The sequence below is a fragment of the Archocentrus centrarchus genome, chromosome 7, assembly GCF_007364275.1.
Source record: "Archocentrus centrarchus isolate MPI-CPG fArcCen1 chromosome 7, fArcCen1, whole genome shotgun sequence".
In the NCBI taxonomy this organism is placed as follows: domain Eukaryota; kingdom Metazoa; phylum Chordata; class Actinopteri; order Cichliformes; family Cichlidae; genus Archocentrus; species Archocentrus centrarchus.
This window is the reverse complement of record NC_044352.1, coordinates 32,456,447-32,475,152: the sequence shown is the minus strand read 5'-3', so window position 1 is coordinate 32,475,152 and position 18,706 is coordinate 32,456,447. Positions and strand designations below refer to the sequence as shown.

Below are 18,706 nucleotides of genomic sequence, written 5' to 3'. Positions count from 1 at the left end.
GACAAGACGACGGAGGACAGACATTACTTAAGTTTAAAATAATTTTCTCAGCTGCTTAAAATAAGTTATCATTGCTATGGTGATTAGAGATTCTGTCATGTTGCCTGTACCTGGCTGGGTAGGGAATGGGGTCTTTCGGGGTTTCTCCTGAGCAGGTTTACCCTGTGTTGTTCCCTGTTCCTCCTTGTTCTCCACCTTGGAACGATCCCGCTCTTTCTCTTTCTTTCTCTTCCTCTTCTCTTTGCCGCTTTTCTCCGGGGTGTTATCTGGGAGCCGAGAGGGAGTTTCTGTAGCTGGAGGGTCTGGAGGAGAGCGGTAATAGTAAACACTTGGGTGGGGTTACAATAAGATAAGCAAAGATTGTTTAAGGGACCAGTTGAGGCTGTAGATGACAGGAAATCTGATGCCATTACATTAGTCTGACCTCATAAGCATCAAAGGGAAAAGTGAGAGAAAACCTTTTTTCCTTGTTAACAAATAAACATTTTCATTTCATGATAAAGCTGTGATAAAGTCAGGCTGGAAAAAAGTAGCACAGTTCTCTCCAGTAAGGTATGCTACACATTGCACCACCTTTGATGTGCTCCAATCTCTGATCATTCTGCATAGCTGTCAAACATTTTTCTAAATAAGGTCCCTAATTTCCCATCTATTCAGAGCCACGGGAAGCTGGAGCTTATCCCATCTGTCATTAGATGAAAGGCAGAATAAACCCTGGAAAGCTCGTTAGTACCACTAATTTTTCAACTCAATCAATTGTTTTTACTTGTTTGTAAATACACAGTTATAGTGAAACTGAGACCAAAGAAGTTGCCTCAGGCCACTGCGGTACAATGGACAACATGTATGACTGTGGCTCAGATTATTCTGTTGTTATGGAGTTTCTCTTATTGCTAGTTTGAGGCAGCTTTGTAAGCATTACGCATGAAGGAACTAAAATACATGCGTCCTTTGCTACAACGGGTCAAAAGGTGTCCCACCACTGGCTGTCACCCAGTTTGAAGTCCTTTTTCTGCCTTGTGTGGTTTGTTTTATGTGATTATGAATCCTGAAAAGCACAGTCAGATTTTGATCATCATGCATTACCAAACAGGCAACAGCTTAATTTTTCAGCATGACAATGATCCCAAAAACACTGAAAATGCAGTAAAAGAAAAACACAGTGGAATCAGTCATGGATTGGCCTCCCCAGAGCCCGGACCTCAACATTATTGAAGTAGTGAGTGTGGGATGATCTTAACAGAGAACAGAACGAAAGGCAGAAACATCCAAAGAAGAGCTTTGAATGTCCTTCAAGAAGTCTGGAGAACTGTTCCTGAAGACTGCTTAAAGAAATGACAAGAAAGCTGCCTGAGAAAGTTCAGGCTGTGTTGAAGAATAAAGGTGATCATACCAAAGTATTTCAATCTCTTTAGAATTGTACAAACTCTGTTTTTGCCTTATATACTGCATTTTCGTGTATATTTGCATTTTTCAATGAAGCACTGGCAAAATATAAAGAAATGTGGGGAGAGTAGGAAAGAAGCAAACACATGTAAATCATAAACTTAAAAAATTATAACACAGAGACGTAGTAACTGTGACTGTGATGAGCTGCAGTAAATCCCAGCCTAAAACAATCTTCAGGCATCTGTTTATTGTAGTTTGGCGCTATATAAATAAAAGTGAATTGCATTGAACCACCACACTGCGGAGTGGTTACATTTCTGTTAAACCCACAGATTCAATTTAATTCAATTTTATTTGTGCAGCGCCAAATCACAACAAACAGCCACCTCAAGGTGAAAAGACCCTACAATAATACAGAAAAAACCCAACAATCAAACAACCCCCTATGAGCAAGCATTTGGTGACAGTGGGAAGGAAAAACTCCATTTTAACAGGAAGAAACCTCCGGAATACCACCAGACTGTATTGGAAATATAACAAACAACACCAACTTTACCTCAGAGAATATGAGGCTGCTGTGTGATGTTATTTTGCTTAGTATTATCATGTCACAAGCTACCCAGTCACAGCAATGACAGGATGCATGCTCTGAGGTCTGATAAAACAGGCAAGTTCATCATCCTGTGACAGGCTTCACCAGCATTTTCAAATTAGCAAATATAATTCAACACTTGGTTAAATAGGTTTAACCAGTACCAGTATGTGTAAACCTTTTTTTCTGGGCTCTATAATGTTTTTGAGATATAGTTGTGGTCAATTGTGGTTTACATACACTCAACGTGGGCATGAATGCCGTGGTAATTTTCAGCTTTTAAGGATTTCTTTGAACTGTTTTTTTTCCAGGGTGGAATGGCTGTACAGCATACATCTTAATAATGGGGATCCTGTGCTATGATACGGCTTTATGCCTACCAATGCCTCTGGTTATTTGTATTTAAAAGAGCACACACAGAGCAGTGCTAGATATAGAAATCATTCAGGGAACGGATACAGATAACAGAGGAGCAATTTGTCAGCTAGTGTTTGTGATATGATGGTTACTCCTCTCTTTTGTGACCACACCAACCCATTTTTGAACGAGTCATAACAAGCCCTTTTTAACCTTTATCATGTATGTTGCTGATTAAAAGGTTAACATAAAAAACCCTCAGATTCTAAAATAGTCTTTTTTTTTTTATTTAAGCCTTTTGAAGATTATCATTTGGGCCGAGCCTGAACTTCCTCTTCTGTTGCCAGGCCCAAGTCAGCATACTGTATTGATACCAATATGTATGTGTGCATTTAGTGTTATTATCTACTATCATGCACTACCTGTAGTACTGGCAGAGGCAGCAGTGGTGGTTGTGGGCTCTGGATATAGAACTGTTGGTACATCCAGCAGAGCCTCTGTTGCATCGTCCAGTTCTCCTGATCCTGACCCACCTGGCAACAACTTCTTCCTGTGCTCGCGGGTGCCACTGCGGATCATCTCTTCCTCCCGCAGACTCTGCACTAGAAGAGAGAAATACTGATAATAACTGGCAGAAATGGGTTAAAAAAAACCCCTTTGCATCTGAATATCATGCCTACAGATGAAGCTGCAAGTTTAATATTCAAAGCTCAAATGATACATTAAAACAACATCCCATTCTTAATCCGTAGGGTTCAATATGATGTCAGGCCACCCTTTGCAGCTATGACAGCTTCAACTCTTCTGGGAAGGCTTTCCACATGGTTTAGGAGTGTTTATGGGAATTTATGACCATTCTTCCAGAAGTGCATTATGAGGTCAGACACAGATTCAACCCAAAGGTGTTGAGGTCAGGACTCCGTGCAGCCCAGTCAAGTTCTTCCACACCAAACTGGCTCATCCATGTCTTTGTGGACCTTGTTTGGCAACTGCCAAAGGCAGACTCATCCATCAGATTGCCAGATGGAGAAGCGTGATTCATCACTCCAGAGAACACGTCTTCACTGCTCTAGAGTCCAGTGGCAGAGTGCTTTACACCACTGCATCTGACGCTTTGCATTGTGCTTGGTGATGTAAGGCTTGGGTGCAGCTGCTCGGCCATGGAAACCCATTTCATGAAGCTGTCTAAACACTTTTCTTGAGCTAATCCGAAAGCTACATGAAGTTTGGAGGTCTCCAAAAAGTTGTGACTTCTGCACACTATGCGCCTCAGCATCCGCTGACCCTGCTCTATGATTTTACTTGGCCTACCAGTGCACGACAATGCCTGGCCTCATGTGGTGAGAGTGTGCAGGCATCTTTTTGTTCCCAGTCCTGATGTGTATTCCTTTAATTTTTTGAGCGGTGGAAACATGCCTGATCCCACTATTTGCTGTTAGTGGTAACTTTTATGACATCTTTGCTCTTCTGGACAAACTATCGTTTAAAATCGACTGTACTTTTGACACACGCTATTTATGAACCCTTAAGATCTTGTGCTGCTTTTGAAACACATGGAGCTAGTGGTGTATTATATATTTTCGCAATTTAATTTAAACATTAGATATGTTTCTGTTATACTGTAAAAAAAATGGACTCATGAGATTTGCAAATCATTGCAAAATGAGGAAGAAAAGATAAGAACTGCATTGACACAGTAACATACTATCAAATATGTACAGGGCCCCGTGGGCGGTAAAGCAAGATGAAGACACATCAAGAAGGAATTCCCAGACTGCCATCATTCCAGCATGACAAGCCGGCGTTACGAATTTCCAAGTTGAGGTGTTTTTCTGGCCTGCCTAGACAAGCTCAGCTCGACACAGTAACCTAATACTGCTTGCATTGTTTGCAGGCAGCCACAGGGTATGTGAACATATTATACAATCCTATATAAGAGAATCAATCACAACTTAACAATATGCCAAAAGTGAAAGGAACTCACAAATTAGGGAGGAAAATAACCTGAGGGGCTACCATGCAGAGTCTAATCCTGCAAACATAAGCGACCCTTCATTCTAATGGCTCCATCCTGCCATTTTTATCATTAGAAATTAAATTAAACTTGGGAAAACTGCTCTCCTCCCTGCAAGCTGCTCGTCGCACAGTGTGGGTAGAAAGCCATTATTGACTGTAATGTTGCTTTTGAGGGTGACACATGAATAAATGTGAGAGGGCAGATTTATAACCCCACTGAGCACGCTCAGACCAAACAGGTACACCCTAACTTAAAACATAACCTACTTAAAGCTTGTAATCTAACTGTGGTAGTATTTAAACCCACCCACTGTCAGTGTGTAGGCATGTGTGTGTAGACTGCACATTAAAAAATGATTTTATATTGTATAAGATGACTCTGCTCACTCACTTAAACATACATATACACATGCATATAATCTACAATACACCTCATTATTCCACAACCCACATCTATTTATTTATGACAAGTCAATGACTGCCTACGTCCCTGCTCAACACAAAAAAGTTTCCTACTTCCACTTTACATTTTTAGTAATCCACGGGCAGTGACAGATCTATAGATAGACGCACAGATGGCTTTTTGTTTCACAACAGACAGACAAATCTTAAATCTATTTCTCCCATCTATCCTCTCTTACTGGTGAATCGTCTCTTTGCGAGAAGTTTCTCTGTCGTCCCGTTGAGCACAAGCACTTGGAGGTAATATTCCTGACTGGAGTCCAGGCCGGCCACTGTTGCCCGTCCACGGGTGGTAGTCAGCATCAGCTCGGGCTGTGGAACCTCTGGAAAAGACAAGCATTTGGGGTGCCCGATGACAGTTTTGGTGCGGTGTTAGATTAACTGTACAGGGGAAGTCAACGCTGCTCAGATGACTATTTTGCACCAAACATTAAAGAGTAGAAGAATAAACTATATTTTTCATTTAATTTCTTTTTCTGATAGACTTGCTTGAAAAAAACCCCCAAAAAAAACGCACTGAAATTTCCCCAGGACCAAATCACAGCAGAGGAGTTTTGAGCAACCAACAGCTCTTATTTTCCTCCATCTGATCCAAAACATCATTTTCCTTTCTACACAAATGATCCACTGCTTCCTCGTCTGAGCCCCCAAATCCCAGATGAACTGCATGTTGAAACTCTGGGCAGTTCTTTTTAATGCCTTTGCCAGGATTGCAGTTCCTTCTCTCTTTAATCTTGTTAGCACCACCTTTTCATTCTCTTACCACCACCCCCTCCCAGATCCTACACCTTAAGCACACCGCAAAAAGTGCAGCATTAAATACTTCATTTAAGCACGTCTCTGTCTCTCTTTTAGACCTGCCTGGGCTTAGCTGCACAGTGTAGAGTGGGAGATAAGAGGCTGACAAAGAGAAAACAATGCTAGGAAAAATCATAGATATGAAGACAGAGGTTAGAAGAATGGGCTGTATTTTTATCCAAATCATCACCTCCAAAGGAAGAGAGCTGGCACCCTCGTGGCAGTCTGGATGGCAGTGGGATAAGAGATACTTTCAAACCACAGTTATCAGCACTTTCAAACTAAAGGGGAACAAAGCCTTGAACTCTGGGTGTGCGGTGCAATAAAAATTTTATGAATAAACTTTTTGATGTGGACAAAAAAAAAATCTGTTTTTAGAGAGCCAGGAGGTTCTTTGGCACACTTTTAATTAAATATTTATTCAGCCAATGATGCAACTAAACATCAACTGAGAAATACAGAAACAAGCGCGATAACTGAGGTCCCGCTAAACTCACACTCACACTGCACACACAGCAATAGTAAATAGCAACAGCTTTAACCACTAAGGTTAAAAATAATAGAATAAACTGTGAACACTACCAAGGTGGGTGGGTGGGTTTCCCGCTCTTCCTATTCTGTTGACAACCTGTGATTGCAGCCTAAGACCTGATTCACACTTTCAATTTCATTCCCAGAGTTTTGGATACAGTTTGTAGGTCTATCCACACAAAACAACCTTTCTTTAAGACCTTGCTTTGTGCAGGAGCTCCTAACCATGCTGTCAAAGTACTTTCTTCATGTAAACCTTCACCACTTCAGCACAGCTGGGGAAGTCTCACCTGAAATGGGTCTCACTCTGACTTTGTAGCCCTGAACAGGCCCATCAGCCTCCTTCCACTTCATCTGCAGTCTGTCTTCAGACAGTACCGTCAACTTAAGACGACCTTGACAGAGACAAAGAATAAAATACAATCTGGCTTTAAAATGTTCAGTGCATTTTGTCTGGTCAAAGATTTGGGTCAAGGGAAAAAGCAGAATGTGACATTTGCAGGATTTTTGGAGATCAAAGCTGCGTTACTTTCTTCATTCTTCCCATTCTCTCACTTCCTTCTCAACACATCAAATTCATCTCTTGTTCCGACTTCATCTACATAATTTCCAGCAGGGGTTTCCCCAACAAGCAGTGTCTTTCATGTTTCTATCATCCATCCATCAAAGCACGCCCTGTCCTCCCGTCTTGTATAGAAACAGGAACAGGACACTGGTGGGAGACAGCCGGTTCAAAGGTCACGTCAGAGGAACGTCACAGAGTTACCCTGTGACAGGGTTTTGTATTTACTATGCAGTAGGGTAATAGATGGAGGGGAAGATGGGGATGGGAGGGGGATGCAAAACGGAAGCAAAGAAGACATGAACAGCCTTACTTACTGAACTTTATAACTTGTGCGAACACATGACCCTCAGCACTCAACAGATCCTTTCCTGACAAGCATGTATCCATGTGTGTATGTGAATGCCTGTGTCTGTGATTGTGTATTTGGCCCAGGGGCCTCTGGGGTCTTCATCTACATGTGTGCCTGGCAGGGAATCACAAAGGGTTTGACGGGAATTTAGAGAGACAGGTCAAGGTCTAACAGATCCACTAAGAACAACAACATTTCCAGACAGACAGGCGGATATGCAGGCAAATACAGCAAATACAGTATCTGTATTGTGCTCAAAGATTTGTGGGCTAAAAACAGCAGGATGTGACCACCATTTCCACTTCAACACTCAAAATATAATATGTTCCCTGAGACTTGCAGACTGTTTCTTTTATAAGATGTAGTAAAAAGTCACCATGAATATGGAAACTGGCAAAGTCTCAAAGGTAACTCAAACTTATTGGGTTGCCCTTAACTGTGGTTATTGTTAATGTTCACAGCCAATAAATTAAATGATTGTTGATTATCAAAAAAAAAAAGTCAGCACAATCAAAATATTGCTAGTTACACAGCCCTTGCATGTTTATGACTAATGTGGCTCCATTAGTGCATGTTTGCTGAGTAAGCATTTGGTTTTGGGAGTGACTGTTTTTAGAATCAAGAACAAGACTCAACTATCATCCCGTTCATGGCAAACCAGCACACGCAACTCTAATGTGATGACTGACTGAAAGAGAATGTAAGCTTGGATGCTTGAATTAGACTAAATAAAATCATTGACCTGGTATTTTGTATGCTAACAACACCAGTTACAAAACAAGGTTCTGCCACCATGATTATTCTTGTCAGCATTGGTAATCTTTCCTAAAGGCTACATAGAAACATGAAATAACATATAAAAAGCATTAAAAAACAAACAAACACTAACATCAACTGCATAATGCTCTATTTTTATGTTTTAGAGCATGTTGAAATAACTGAATTTATAAATGTGGGGAGAAGACAAAGTAGATACTTTATATCTAATTTTGTGGCTACACAACATTTATGAGTACCCTAGATATTTATATATTTTTATCTTGTGTGCTATGATGTGTGAATTACATATTTATTCTTATTTATATATTTCTACAGAGTGTGAATTACTTATTTTTATTCTTCTTATTTATATATTCTTACTCCTTACTATCGGCTGCAGGTACAAATTACATTTCACTGTGTGTTGTACTGTGTATAACTGCACGTGACAAATAAACCTGATCTTATCTTAGTAATAGCTACACAACACAGGACGGCACCAAAGCTGGTCCATTGGTAAGAATCAAATGATTATAATACACACACACACACACACACACACACACACACACACACACACACACACACACACACACACACACACACACACACACACACATATACCTTGGCCATGGACCCCTGAAGACAGCAGCAGAATGACACTGAGCAGGAAACACAGCATTAGCCAGAAAGATGACAATGATGTAGGAAGGAGGTGAGGAGACATGAGTGGAGCCTAGAAACATAAAAACATAATGCTATCAGTAATTTGGCATTCATTTATGTATTTTCTCTTATTTTTGTGCACACACACACACTCACGCACTCACACACACACACACACACACACACACACACACACACACACACACACACACACACACACTACATTAGGTACACTTGTTCAACTGATCGTTAATGCAAATACAGTGTATCACAAAGGCCAGTACACCCCTAAGAGACTACACCCGTAAATGTCCAAATTGAGCACTGCTTGTCATTTCTCCTCCAAAATGTCATGTGACTCGTTAGTGTTACTAGGTCTCAGGTGTGCACAGGGAGCAGGTGTGTTTAATTTTGTAGTATAGCTCTCACACTCTCATACTGGTCACTGAAAGTCCCAACATGGCAAAGAACTCTCTGAGGATCTTAAAAGACGAATTGTTGCGCTACATGAAGACTGTTATATAAGCTGCACACAGACTACTTTTCATTGTGTCAAAGTGTCATTTTGTCAGTGTTGTCCCATGAAAAGATATACTTAAATATATGCAGACATGTGAGGGGTGTACTCACTTTTGTGATACACTGTATCTAATCAGCCCAATCACCTGATAGATGGTTATGGGGATTACAGACAACGGTCCGTAGTGAGAAAATAACCAGCGAGCGTCAGTTCTCTGAGTGAAAATGTTGTGTTGATGCAAGATGACAGAGGAGACTGGCCAGACTGCTCTGACCTTATAGGAAGGCAACAGTAACTCAAAAAAACAACAACAAAAAACAGGGAATTCAGAAGAGCGTTTCTGAACATACATGACAAACCTTGGAGCAGACGGGCTACCACACCGAGTACCACTTTGATCAGCTAAGAGCCGGAAACTGAGGCTACAGTAGATAATCTATGGTTGAGCAGCTTTGTGAAAATCCAGTGCCTCTTGTATATAATGTCATTTAATCAAAACCAGTTAATGTCAATTAATCAACAACAATGAATTTTGATAATGCTGTATGGGTTTATACATTTACAAGAATGATGAAAATACAGAATGCTACTCTCGGGGTCGCCACAGCAGGTAGCTGCATATTTTGATTTGGCAGATTTTTACCTGGATGGCCTTCCTGACAAGTTTTACACCAAAAATTTGTTTATTTCAGCTGCTGAAATGTGAAGATTCACAGATTTTCTTTTTCTTTTCTATTTCACAATATCAGATCTATGGATCAGATTAAAGTTTATAAACCAAACAATTAACTGAAGAAATTAGGGAAAGATTAATTAACCGTGAAGTATTTAGCATATTCCAAAGTTTGTACAATTAAAAAATATATATTTTGGTTCAGAATACCTTTCATGTGACCACAAAGGAAAAGAACTCTAAAAAGCAGGTACTTAAAAATAGAGGTCGCCTTTTCCCATGGGAACTTTTATGGCTACAAATGTGCCAGTTGTTGTCCCCATTATAGACCTCAAACTGATACACCAGGCTATAATATTAACAAATGTGCAGCATTCAAGAGGCCATAAACCAAACACACCTCAGTCAGAGAGCCCAACATTTAGCACTTCACACAACACTCATTAAATAAACTAATTCTGGATCACTGGACAGAACTTATTTCAAATATAGTGAATGTTTTAATGTTTTCGTTACACTCCAAAGAAGGAATATTATTTGGAATCATGAGATTATATCAAATACAACAATTCCTTGAAGCAGTGCCTCTAAGCTAAAAGACCAGAGCTCATTTTTCTTTAGTCCCATTTCCAAAAAAAAAAAAAAAAAGCTCAGACACTGTCAACCTGCAACTAATTTAAAACCTTTATTTAAAAATAGCCTACTTATCAGATGTTAAAATCGATACGTTCAACATTTTTTTTTTTTTTTAAATGTCTTCATTGAAATCTGATGCCAGCAACACATTTCAAAAAAAGTTGTGGCCGGGTGACAACAGACCGGAGCTCCTCAGACCAACGAGACTTTTAAATTCTTCTTTGGGAAACAGGGTCGTTTCAATTAGAATTTGTAATTTCAAAAAACACTGGAAAAACTGCAGGAAGGTGGTCTTTAGAAAACAAGAGTGAAATGAATGGCATTTGTTCTTTGTCAATGAGAACATTGTTCAACAAACACAGGCTGAACAAAGCCACAAGCAACTGTGTGGTAACATAGACCTACACCCTGTGGCTTTGTGTGAGAGAAGTTATCCAGGGCTGGCTGGTAAAGAGAGGGTGCAGTGAATACAGACTGACAGGGAAGAAACATCAACACACACACACAGAAACTGGCCTCACTAAAATATTTTACATTTAGAATAATTTCAACATATAGGGCTGTTAAAAAGCATTCGACTCATTCCTGATTTCTTGGTTTTTGCATATTTGTCACACTTGGATGTTTCAGATCATCAAACAAATTTTAAGATTTAACAAAAATAATCTGAGTAAATACAAAATGCAGCTTTTAAGTGATGCTTTCATTTACTAAGGGGAAAAGGATAGTCAAACCTACCTGGCACTGTGTGAAAAAGTAATTGCCGCCCTAAACCTAAGTAACGGCAGCAAGAACTGCGTCAAGTGTTTGCAATAACTGGTAATGAGTCTTTCACATCACTGTGGAGGAATTTTGGCCCACTCTTCTTTGCAGAAATGCTTTAATCCAGCCGCACTGGAGGGTTTTTGAGCATGAACGGCTGTTTAAGGTCATGCCAAAGCATCTCAATTGGATTTAAGTCTGGGCTTTGATTAGGCCACTCCAAGACCTTCATTTGGTTTTTGGTTTTTTTGCCAATCAGAGGTGGACCTGCTGGTGTCCTCCTGCATAACCAAGCGTGCTTGAGCTTCAGGGCAAAAACTGATGGCCAGACATTCAAATTCAGGATTTTCTGGTAGAGAGAGGATTCATGGTTCCAATTATGGCGAGTCATCCAGGTCCTGAAGCAGCAAAGAAGCCCCCGACCATCACACTACCACCACCATGTTTGACTGTTGGGTGTGATGTTCTTTTTATCAAATGATGTTAGTTTTTGTCTTGTTAGTCCACATAATATTTTTCCAAAAGTCTGGGGATCATCAAGATGTGAGACAAGCCTTTGTTTTCTCCTTGGAACTCCCCATGGATGCCATTTGTGCCCAGTCTCTCTCTTATTGTTGAATCATGAACACTTTTTCACATAGTGCCACGTAGGTTTGGATTTTTTTTCCCCCCTAATAAATGAAATCATCATTTGAAAACTGAATCTCTTATTTACTCTGGTTATCTTAGTCTAATATTAAAATTTGTTTGATGATCTGAAACATGTAACTGTGACAAATATTTCAAAGCATTGTATAATCATAGTTAATATTTTAGACTTTGTTTTTTAGGACTTTTAAGGATGATTTCAAATGTGGGGAAAAAATTTCACGTCGAGTCGCTGCTCTGATTCTTATTTTATTGAGTTTCTGTTTGAACTTTCTGTTTGTATCGGAGATATACGACCTCAGCGCTACACAGGTCACCATCAGAAGGGAGTTTAACCTTCACCCTGACATATTTAACATAAACTGATAACCAGCTTGGGTCCCTTAACACCCTAAGAATTATTTAATATAAGAAGCAATCACAATAGCAAAAAATTATAATAACAGTAAGAGTTATTTCTTCTTAAAGCATTATTGGTTATGTAGTTAATGTCATCTAACAAAAGCTACAACTTGCAAAGTTACATATAAATATAGCATATTTTTAGAAAAACAAAATTTTGTACTTTTCTTTAAAACAACTTGCAGCTTTTATCCAAAGTGCAATCTGCATTATAACTTTAAACTGTTTTTAACCATCTTTTGATTGTGGTAACACTTACTGTTCAGTAATTTTAAGCAAACATTATTTGTGTGGTACTTCTATGAGGAAACCAATCAGGGCCATTCTGGCTCCAAAATAAAATAACTGAATTAAACACACAACCAGCCAGCCCAGAGATGTAATCTCTCCAGCATGTTTAACAGGAAGAAACCTCCAGCTGAACCAGGCTCAAGGAGGGGCAGCCATCTGCCACGGCCGGTTGGGGGGGTGAGGGGAGGGAGACAGGACAAAAGACACACAGTGGGAGGAGAGCCAGAGATGAATAATAACTATTGATTGAATGTAGAGTGGGGTACAAACAGAATGAAAAGAGGTGAGTGAAAAATAAATCTCAGTGCATCATGGGGACCCTCCAGCAGCCTAGACCTATTGCAGTGTAACTAAGGGAGGGTTTCAGGGTCACTGATCCTCAGCCCTAACTGATCAACTGGGGGTTTCTGTTTAGGACTACCCTTCCTCCTCAGTGTCACCCAGTGGGCCTGATTTCCTAGCTGCTTAAGCCAATCTGCTCGAGGAGAGCTAATGGTGGCTAAGCTACCTTTGCCCGCCTTGACAACAGGGGCCTGGCTAGCTACAGGAATTTCCAGGGTGCGGAGCAGGGTCTCCAATTCACTGAGCCTGGCGTTCAAGGCTACAAACAAGCTTACATTTATTACAAGTACTGTTATTACTACAGGAGGCCGAGGAGTAGCTAAACATTTGACACACTCAACAGGAAAGTGCGGGAGGGAAGGGAGAAGAAGCTGGTGAATTCCTAAAGACACATTAAGTGAATACTATGCCTAAAATTTTGGAAGTGATTCAGCAGAGAGTGTGCTATACATAAAGCCCCAAGAAGATTACACTAAAAAAAAGATAAGTTGTTATCTAGAGATTTATAATTAATTGAGCTACACATAGCACTCGTGACCACAGGAAAGGTCAGAAATGTAGCTCGACCTATAAATCAACAGCTTCAGGGTCAGCTTTCTCATCACTGGTACCAGTGTCCATATACTGCAGATGCCCACCAAAAAAAGTAAAAAGCAGAGACGAGACTCTGAGACCACTGAACCCTCCACGTCCCCTCACCTGACTGCACCTAAAGATTCTGTCCATAAATATTACAGAAAGAGTCTGGGGCAAAGGGCAATCCAAACAAAGCTCTTCACTATGTTGTACAAAAAAGCAGAAATAACGAAAAACAATTAACGTTAAACACAACAGGCAGTTATAGCACCCAATTTGCCTCATGCTATCCTCGGGGCATGCTTGGCATGTGACAGGAGGAGCAAACAGTTGCTACCCCTCTGTCTGTGATTCAGGATCAAAGGTAACACCTCTGTCAAGCAGATCTTCCAGCATTCCAGCATTGGACAGTCAGCAGGTGGTGTTTTCCTCACTCCCAGGAGGGTCATTGCTGCTCAGACTGGGGCTTGTACTATAGCAGTATCAGCTCTCTGTTTCATGTGGCCTGACCAGGGCAGCTCTCTCAGGTCCAGCAAATCCAGCGACATCTCCAACGTTCTGATAACTTCCAGTCTGGGAGGTTCCCATCCAGATGATGAAGGCAGCGATAGCATTTAAGTTTTTCTTTGTTAAAATGACTGACAGAGTAACCCCCCCACCCCCTTTTAAAAAGCAGAATCAAAGCATAAATGGAAAACAATGATGTCACATCATTAGGAACAAACGGACAAAGTCATAAAAACTGGAATGACAAAAAAACCCCAAAACAGCTGTGAGATATGACAAAAAATATATCCCTCTGAGGTCTGCATGGACCCCAGTCGATAGAATGAGGGTTTAGAGACGTATCCAACATGCCTGTAGGCTGTTCATACCACCCGATGTCATCATGTGCAGTTTGTGATGAAACTACATTGCTGTTTTTCTATAGTTTTCTCATGTTTCACATGTGCCTGCTTGCCCGAATGTTGCAAAGTCTATACTTGAGTGGCACACTGTGCATTTATGCTGTCCCTGTCTGCCAGTGTTATGCAGTGCCTGTGGAAAACGTGGAAGTAGTTTAGCTTTGAACTCATTAGTCTGAATGAGTGATATACGCTCATCTGATATAAGTTAATACTGACTTTGGTCTGATTTTTACTAAACTGTTATACAGTTGGTTTTAGGTCAGTATCATCATCACTCATTTATTGATGCCTTTATTGCCCTTGGAGTGACATCACCAGGAAAAAATGACACCGCCAAAATAAAGCTTGAACTACAGTTAACCTGTTAGGTACCCAGGTGGAAACACTTGACTCTGGGTATCAGATTTCAGTGTCATGGCTCATAGCTGTTTCCCTTTGGTGGAAGACTTTATGAGAGCCTGTAAGAGGTAAACACAGCCGAAACCAACAGGTACGTTATTTTAATTAAACAACAGGCTTTTGTCGGCTTAAAAACGATCACATAGTCTACTGTACACGCACATGCGTGAGTGTTATAAAGATAACCTATCTTTCAAACTGCTCAAACTTATATCTAGTTTAATACTGACAGTTGTTTTAATGCACATATATTTCGCAAACTTTTTCAAGTGCTTACAGCAATGAGCTGCTAGAGGCAGCTGATGATTTGATGCGATACAACTCTAATAGCAGCTGCGTAGGTTACAGGAGATTGTTGTATAACTAAAATAAAAGGTTTATTTTCATGTTCAAATTACTGCGAATTAAATACTAACAACTGATTTTAAATATACTCGCAAAAGGTATAAACTGTTGTCAAGTATCATTTGCACGTTTATGTGTCCAGGTGGACTTTTTTTTGCCCATAACAGTTTGAAACCCTGTAGGTACAGGCTACATTAGTTCCTTCACCTAAAACCTCGGATATAAAAAAAATAAATAAAAAAGACCCAACGTCACAAACGTGCACAGCTGTTTTCTAACAAGGTTGCTCTTAGAGCAGCCAGGTGAGCTCTTCTTACCTGGCGGTTCGGTGAGTCCAGTTTATTCCACACTGCATTCCAGAGGTGGGATATGAACACGCGCAGGTTCCGCTGAGCTCTGAGCCTGCTCCTCTCCGCAGGTCGTATCTGAACGTTTCAGGGGAAGTCTGAGAAGCGAGACCCTCCTGCTGCTCCGCCATGGGCGTGGCGCTCCGAAGAATGCTATAAAATCCTCCTTACAGTGACCGAGAGGAGCAGGTTTTAGACTGGTACTTTGAGCTGTCCCATGTAATCTACAGGGTGTTATATTTGACTTCTATAGTATTCTGCTGGTAGTACGTGTGCTTTATGTGACTGTCATATTACACAATTAAGCCCACATTGCACTTAATAAATGAAAAAAAAATTATTTTAAATCTTTCAGAGTACACTCATATTTCCATGCATTGGTGCATGAATAATTACCGCATTAATTTCCAACAGATGTGTTGAGTCTAGTTCGGCATCCAGCTGCCAGGTTGGAACTGAAGAGTTCACTCGTGTCATTTCAATGCAGCACAGTGCAACAGACCATTTAAATATACAAATTTATCCTAACACTGTATCACTGTACAGACTGTATCATTGTTAAGAATACATATCTTTCATTGCCCTTAACGGCCCGTTTTGGAGATGTTTGCTTCACTTGAATATAATGGCAGTAGTTTAATGGTGTTCGGACTGCCAAAAATTTGAAAAACCTAGGAACAGTGTGACGTGTTACTCAAAACAAACAAAATAATAATACACATAATAAATCTACAAAGCTTGTTATGAGCAGCTTCATGCATTAATTCTCTCCTACTAAACTACAACCATAACACTGTGCAGACAAAAGGACTGGCAGGATGAGCAACTGTAACTGCATTCCCCTCTCAGCTGAGGTGTAACATAAAGTGATATAAAAGATGGATGCAGCTGACAGGTTTGAAAAATGAAGCCACTGCAGTGCCTCACACTATTATTGATGTTATGTTTAATAGCCAGAAGGGTGGGTTCCATAGAAGTTGATGGAAAAATGACCAGAATGCTCACTTTATCTATGATTTCAGTAAACACTTACCCGAGGAGGATCTCATTCATTAGTATAAAGTCCTGATAAGTTCATTATGATATTCATTGTGGCAAATTAGAGTAAAAAAGTTTCCAAATGTATTTTTATGGTTTGGAGCCAAGTGGAATCTGGTTCTATTATATTCAAGAGAAGGAATACATTTTTACAGCTGACAGCTCCGAAATGGAGCACTTCACACTCAAAAAAAAAAAAAGATACATTTGCACTACAAAAAAAAAAAAAAAAAAAAAAATATATATATATATATATATAAACTAAATTTAGTATCACCCCGATAGAGCACGTTGCTCTCAGACTGCTGGCTTCTCAATATAAATTTTGGCAAATTCAGTGTTTTTTTATGATTTGCTTTCAGCAGTGGTGTCCTCCAGTGATGGATGGTGCCATCAGACACTGATGTACTTTGACCTTAGAATTCACCTCTCATCTCAGCGGATGTTGTTCTGGGCTCTTCAGTTTCCAGATGTATTATCGGTCTCTTTGATTTTTCATCAATTTTCTTCTTGTGGCCGCATCCAGGGAGGTTGGCTACAGTCCTGTGGACCTTAAACTTCTGGATATGTGCAGCTGTAATAACAGGAGCATCAAACTGCATGGAGATGGTCTTGTAGCCTTTACCTTTAACATGCTTCTCAAAATTGACTCTCTCTCATCTCCTGTGACAGCTCCCTGCAGTCCATTTTCAGTGTGGTACACACCATGATACCAAACAGCACAGTGATAACTTTTCAGGTGGACCAATGACAAGTTTGAAGACACCTGTGATGCTAATTACAGGCCACACGTTAATTTAACACATTCCTGTGGGCAACTATTTTCTGCAGGTACCATTGTTTTTGTCCAGGCCAGTTTCATTAGTTTATTTTTATGTTGAACCAGGATTCAAAAGCAGTGTTTGATTCTCATTAGCCAATTTTCAGTATTTTTTTTATTAGTTTTGTTGGTTACAAGTTATTTCAGTGATCATTGTGGATTTTCCCTTTCTTTAACAGAACGGTACCAACAATTATGCCCACATCTGGAGGTCCATACGAGTTTGGACACCAAAATAAATTTTGCACCATTTGCTCCTAAAAAGCACCATTTCACTTTTGTTCCACGTCCTTGGCGATGCTGCCACACTTCTTTGGATTAAGGCTGTTTCCATGTCTCCTGTAACCTGACGTAGTCTCGGTCTGGCTCGGTTACATTGAGATTAGGGTGCTGCACAAGTCGCACCATCTAATGAATGACTGTTTTTCTGTGGCTGAGCAATTTTTAGTTTATTTTCTGAAGAAACATTCAAACAACAGCATTTTAAAGAAAATATGGCAAAAAACAAAAACAAAAAAAATATTCAAAAATTTTTACAAATGGCTTTAAACTCTGACTTAGTCATGATTAGTTATTAAAATAGTTTTTTACATCTGTTAATAAGGCACATTGGTCAATTTCATGATTCATGACACTTCAAATTATGACTCAAAATGGCTGCAGACAATTATCATCTGATTCAATAAATAGTCTCTAATGCTATAAATCAAAATATTCAGCTGAGGAATGTTTTAGCAAAGCTATTCTTTTAGACAAATTTGATACAAAAAACAACAAAAAAAAAAACGCTGAAATGTTAGGACAATCACTCCAAACCTGACATCATTCTTTGTAATAGTTGAGTAACGTGTTTGCAGTATTTAGGACTTTATGATTATTAAGAGGTCAGACAAAGACAAAGAGTATTCAGTGAATGCAAAATTTATCTGATTACCTCTGATTTTGAGACTGTAAAGTAAAAAAACACAAGAAATAATAATTTAAAAAAAAAGACATTTTGATACCAGTTAATTCACTGAACTAATAGGTAACCTGGAGATTTCATTCACTGAGGCTCTGCAGTCTCAGTATGTTACCTAAACTAACAAAGCCAAACAATGAAATAGAAATCAAAGGAAGTTCAGCACAGCAATATTTGTGTTTTTACCAACAATAACTTAATTCTTACAAACTGCACTGCATCCCCTTAAAAAAAAACAAAAAAAAAAACACACTGCAAAGTTAGGTTTCCACTCTGCCTTGTCAGCATTTGTCCATGAGAGAAACCTTTCAGTTAATAATCTTTCAGTTTCCAAACATATGAAATAGTGTGTGAATATATTTTCACTGTGGAGTAGAAGAATAAATGACCCACCACACCTCGAGGTGGGAAAGTACCCTGTTAAAGCTGAAGTGTACTCTTTCGCTCTCCATACGTTCATGCTTTGTTACCACGTGGATGCATTTGCTACATTTGAAGGTAAAACATTATCAACTGTGTCCCGTTCAAAGTCCACTGTATGTATGTATGTATGT

General features: G+C 39.7%; 1 protein-coding gene across 1 annotated transcript in view; it reads right to left on the bottom strand.

Annotated features, from left to right (window-relative positions):
• Positions 1-15,405, bottom strand: part of LOC115782747 (collagen alpha-1(XX) chain-like) — a 37,536-nt gene extending 22,131 nt beyond the window's left edge. Inside the window, exons 1-6 of the mRNA XM_030733140.1 lie at positions 15,304-15,405; positions 8,443-8,554; positions 6,436-6,540; positions 4,996-5,139; positions 2,761-2,940; positions 111-302 (exon numbers count right to left, since the gene is read on the bottom strand). Coding sequence (XP_030589000.1) covers positions 111-302; positions 2,761-2,940; positions 4,996-5,139; positions 6,436-6,540; positions 8,443-8,545 — 724 coding nt within the window. The 5' untranslated portion in view covers positions 8,546-8,554; positions 15,304-15,405. The remainder of the gene's footprint in view (positions 1-110; positions 303-2,760; positions 2,941-4,995; positions 5,140-6,435; positions 6,541-8,442; positions 8,555-15,303) is intronic.
• Between the last annotated feature and the right edge of the window lie 3,301 nt (positions 15,406-18,706).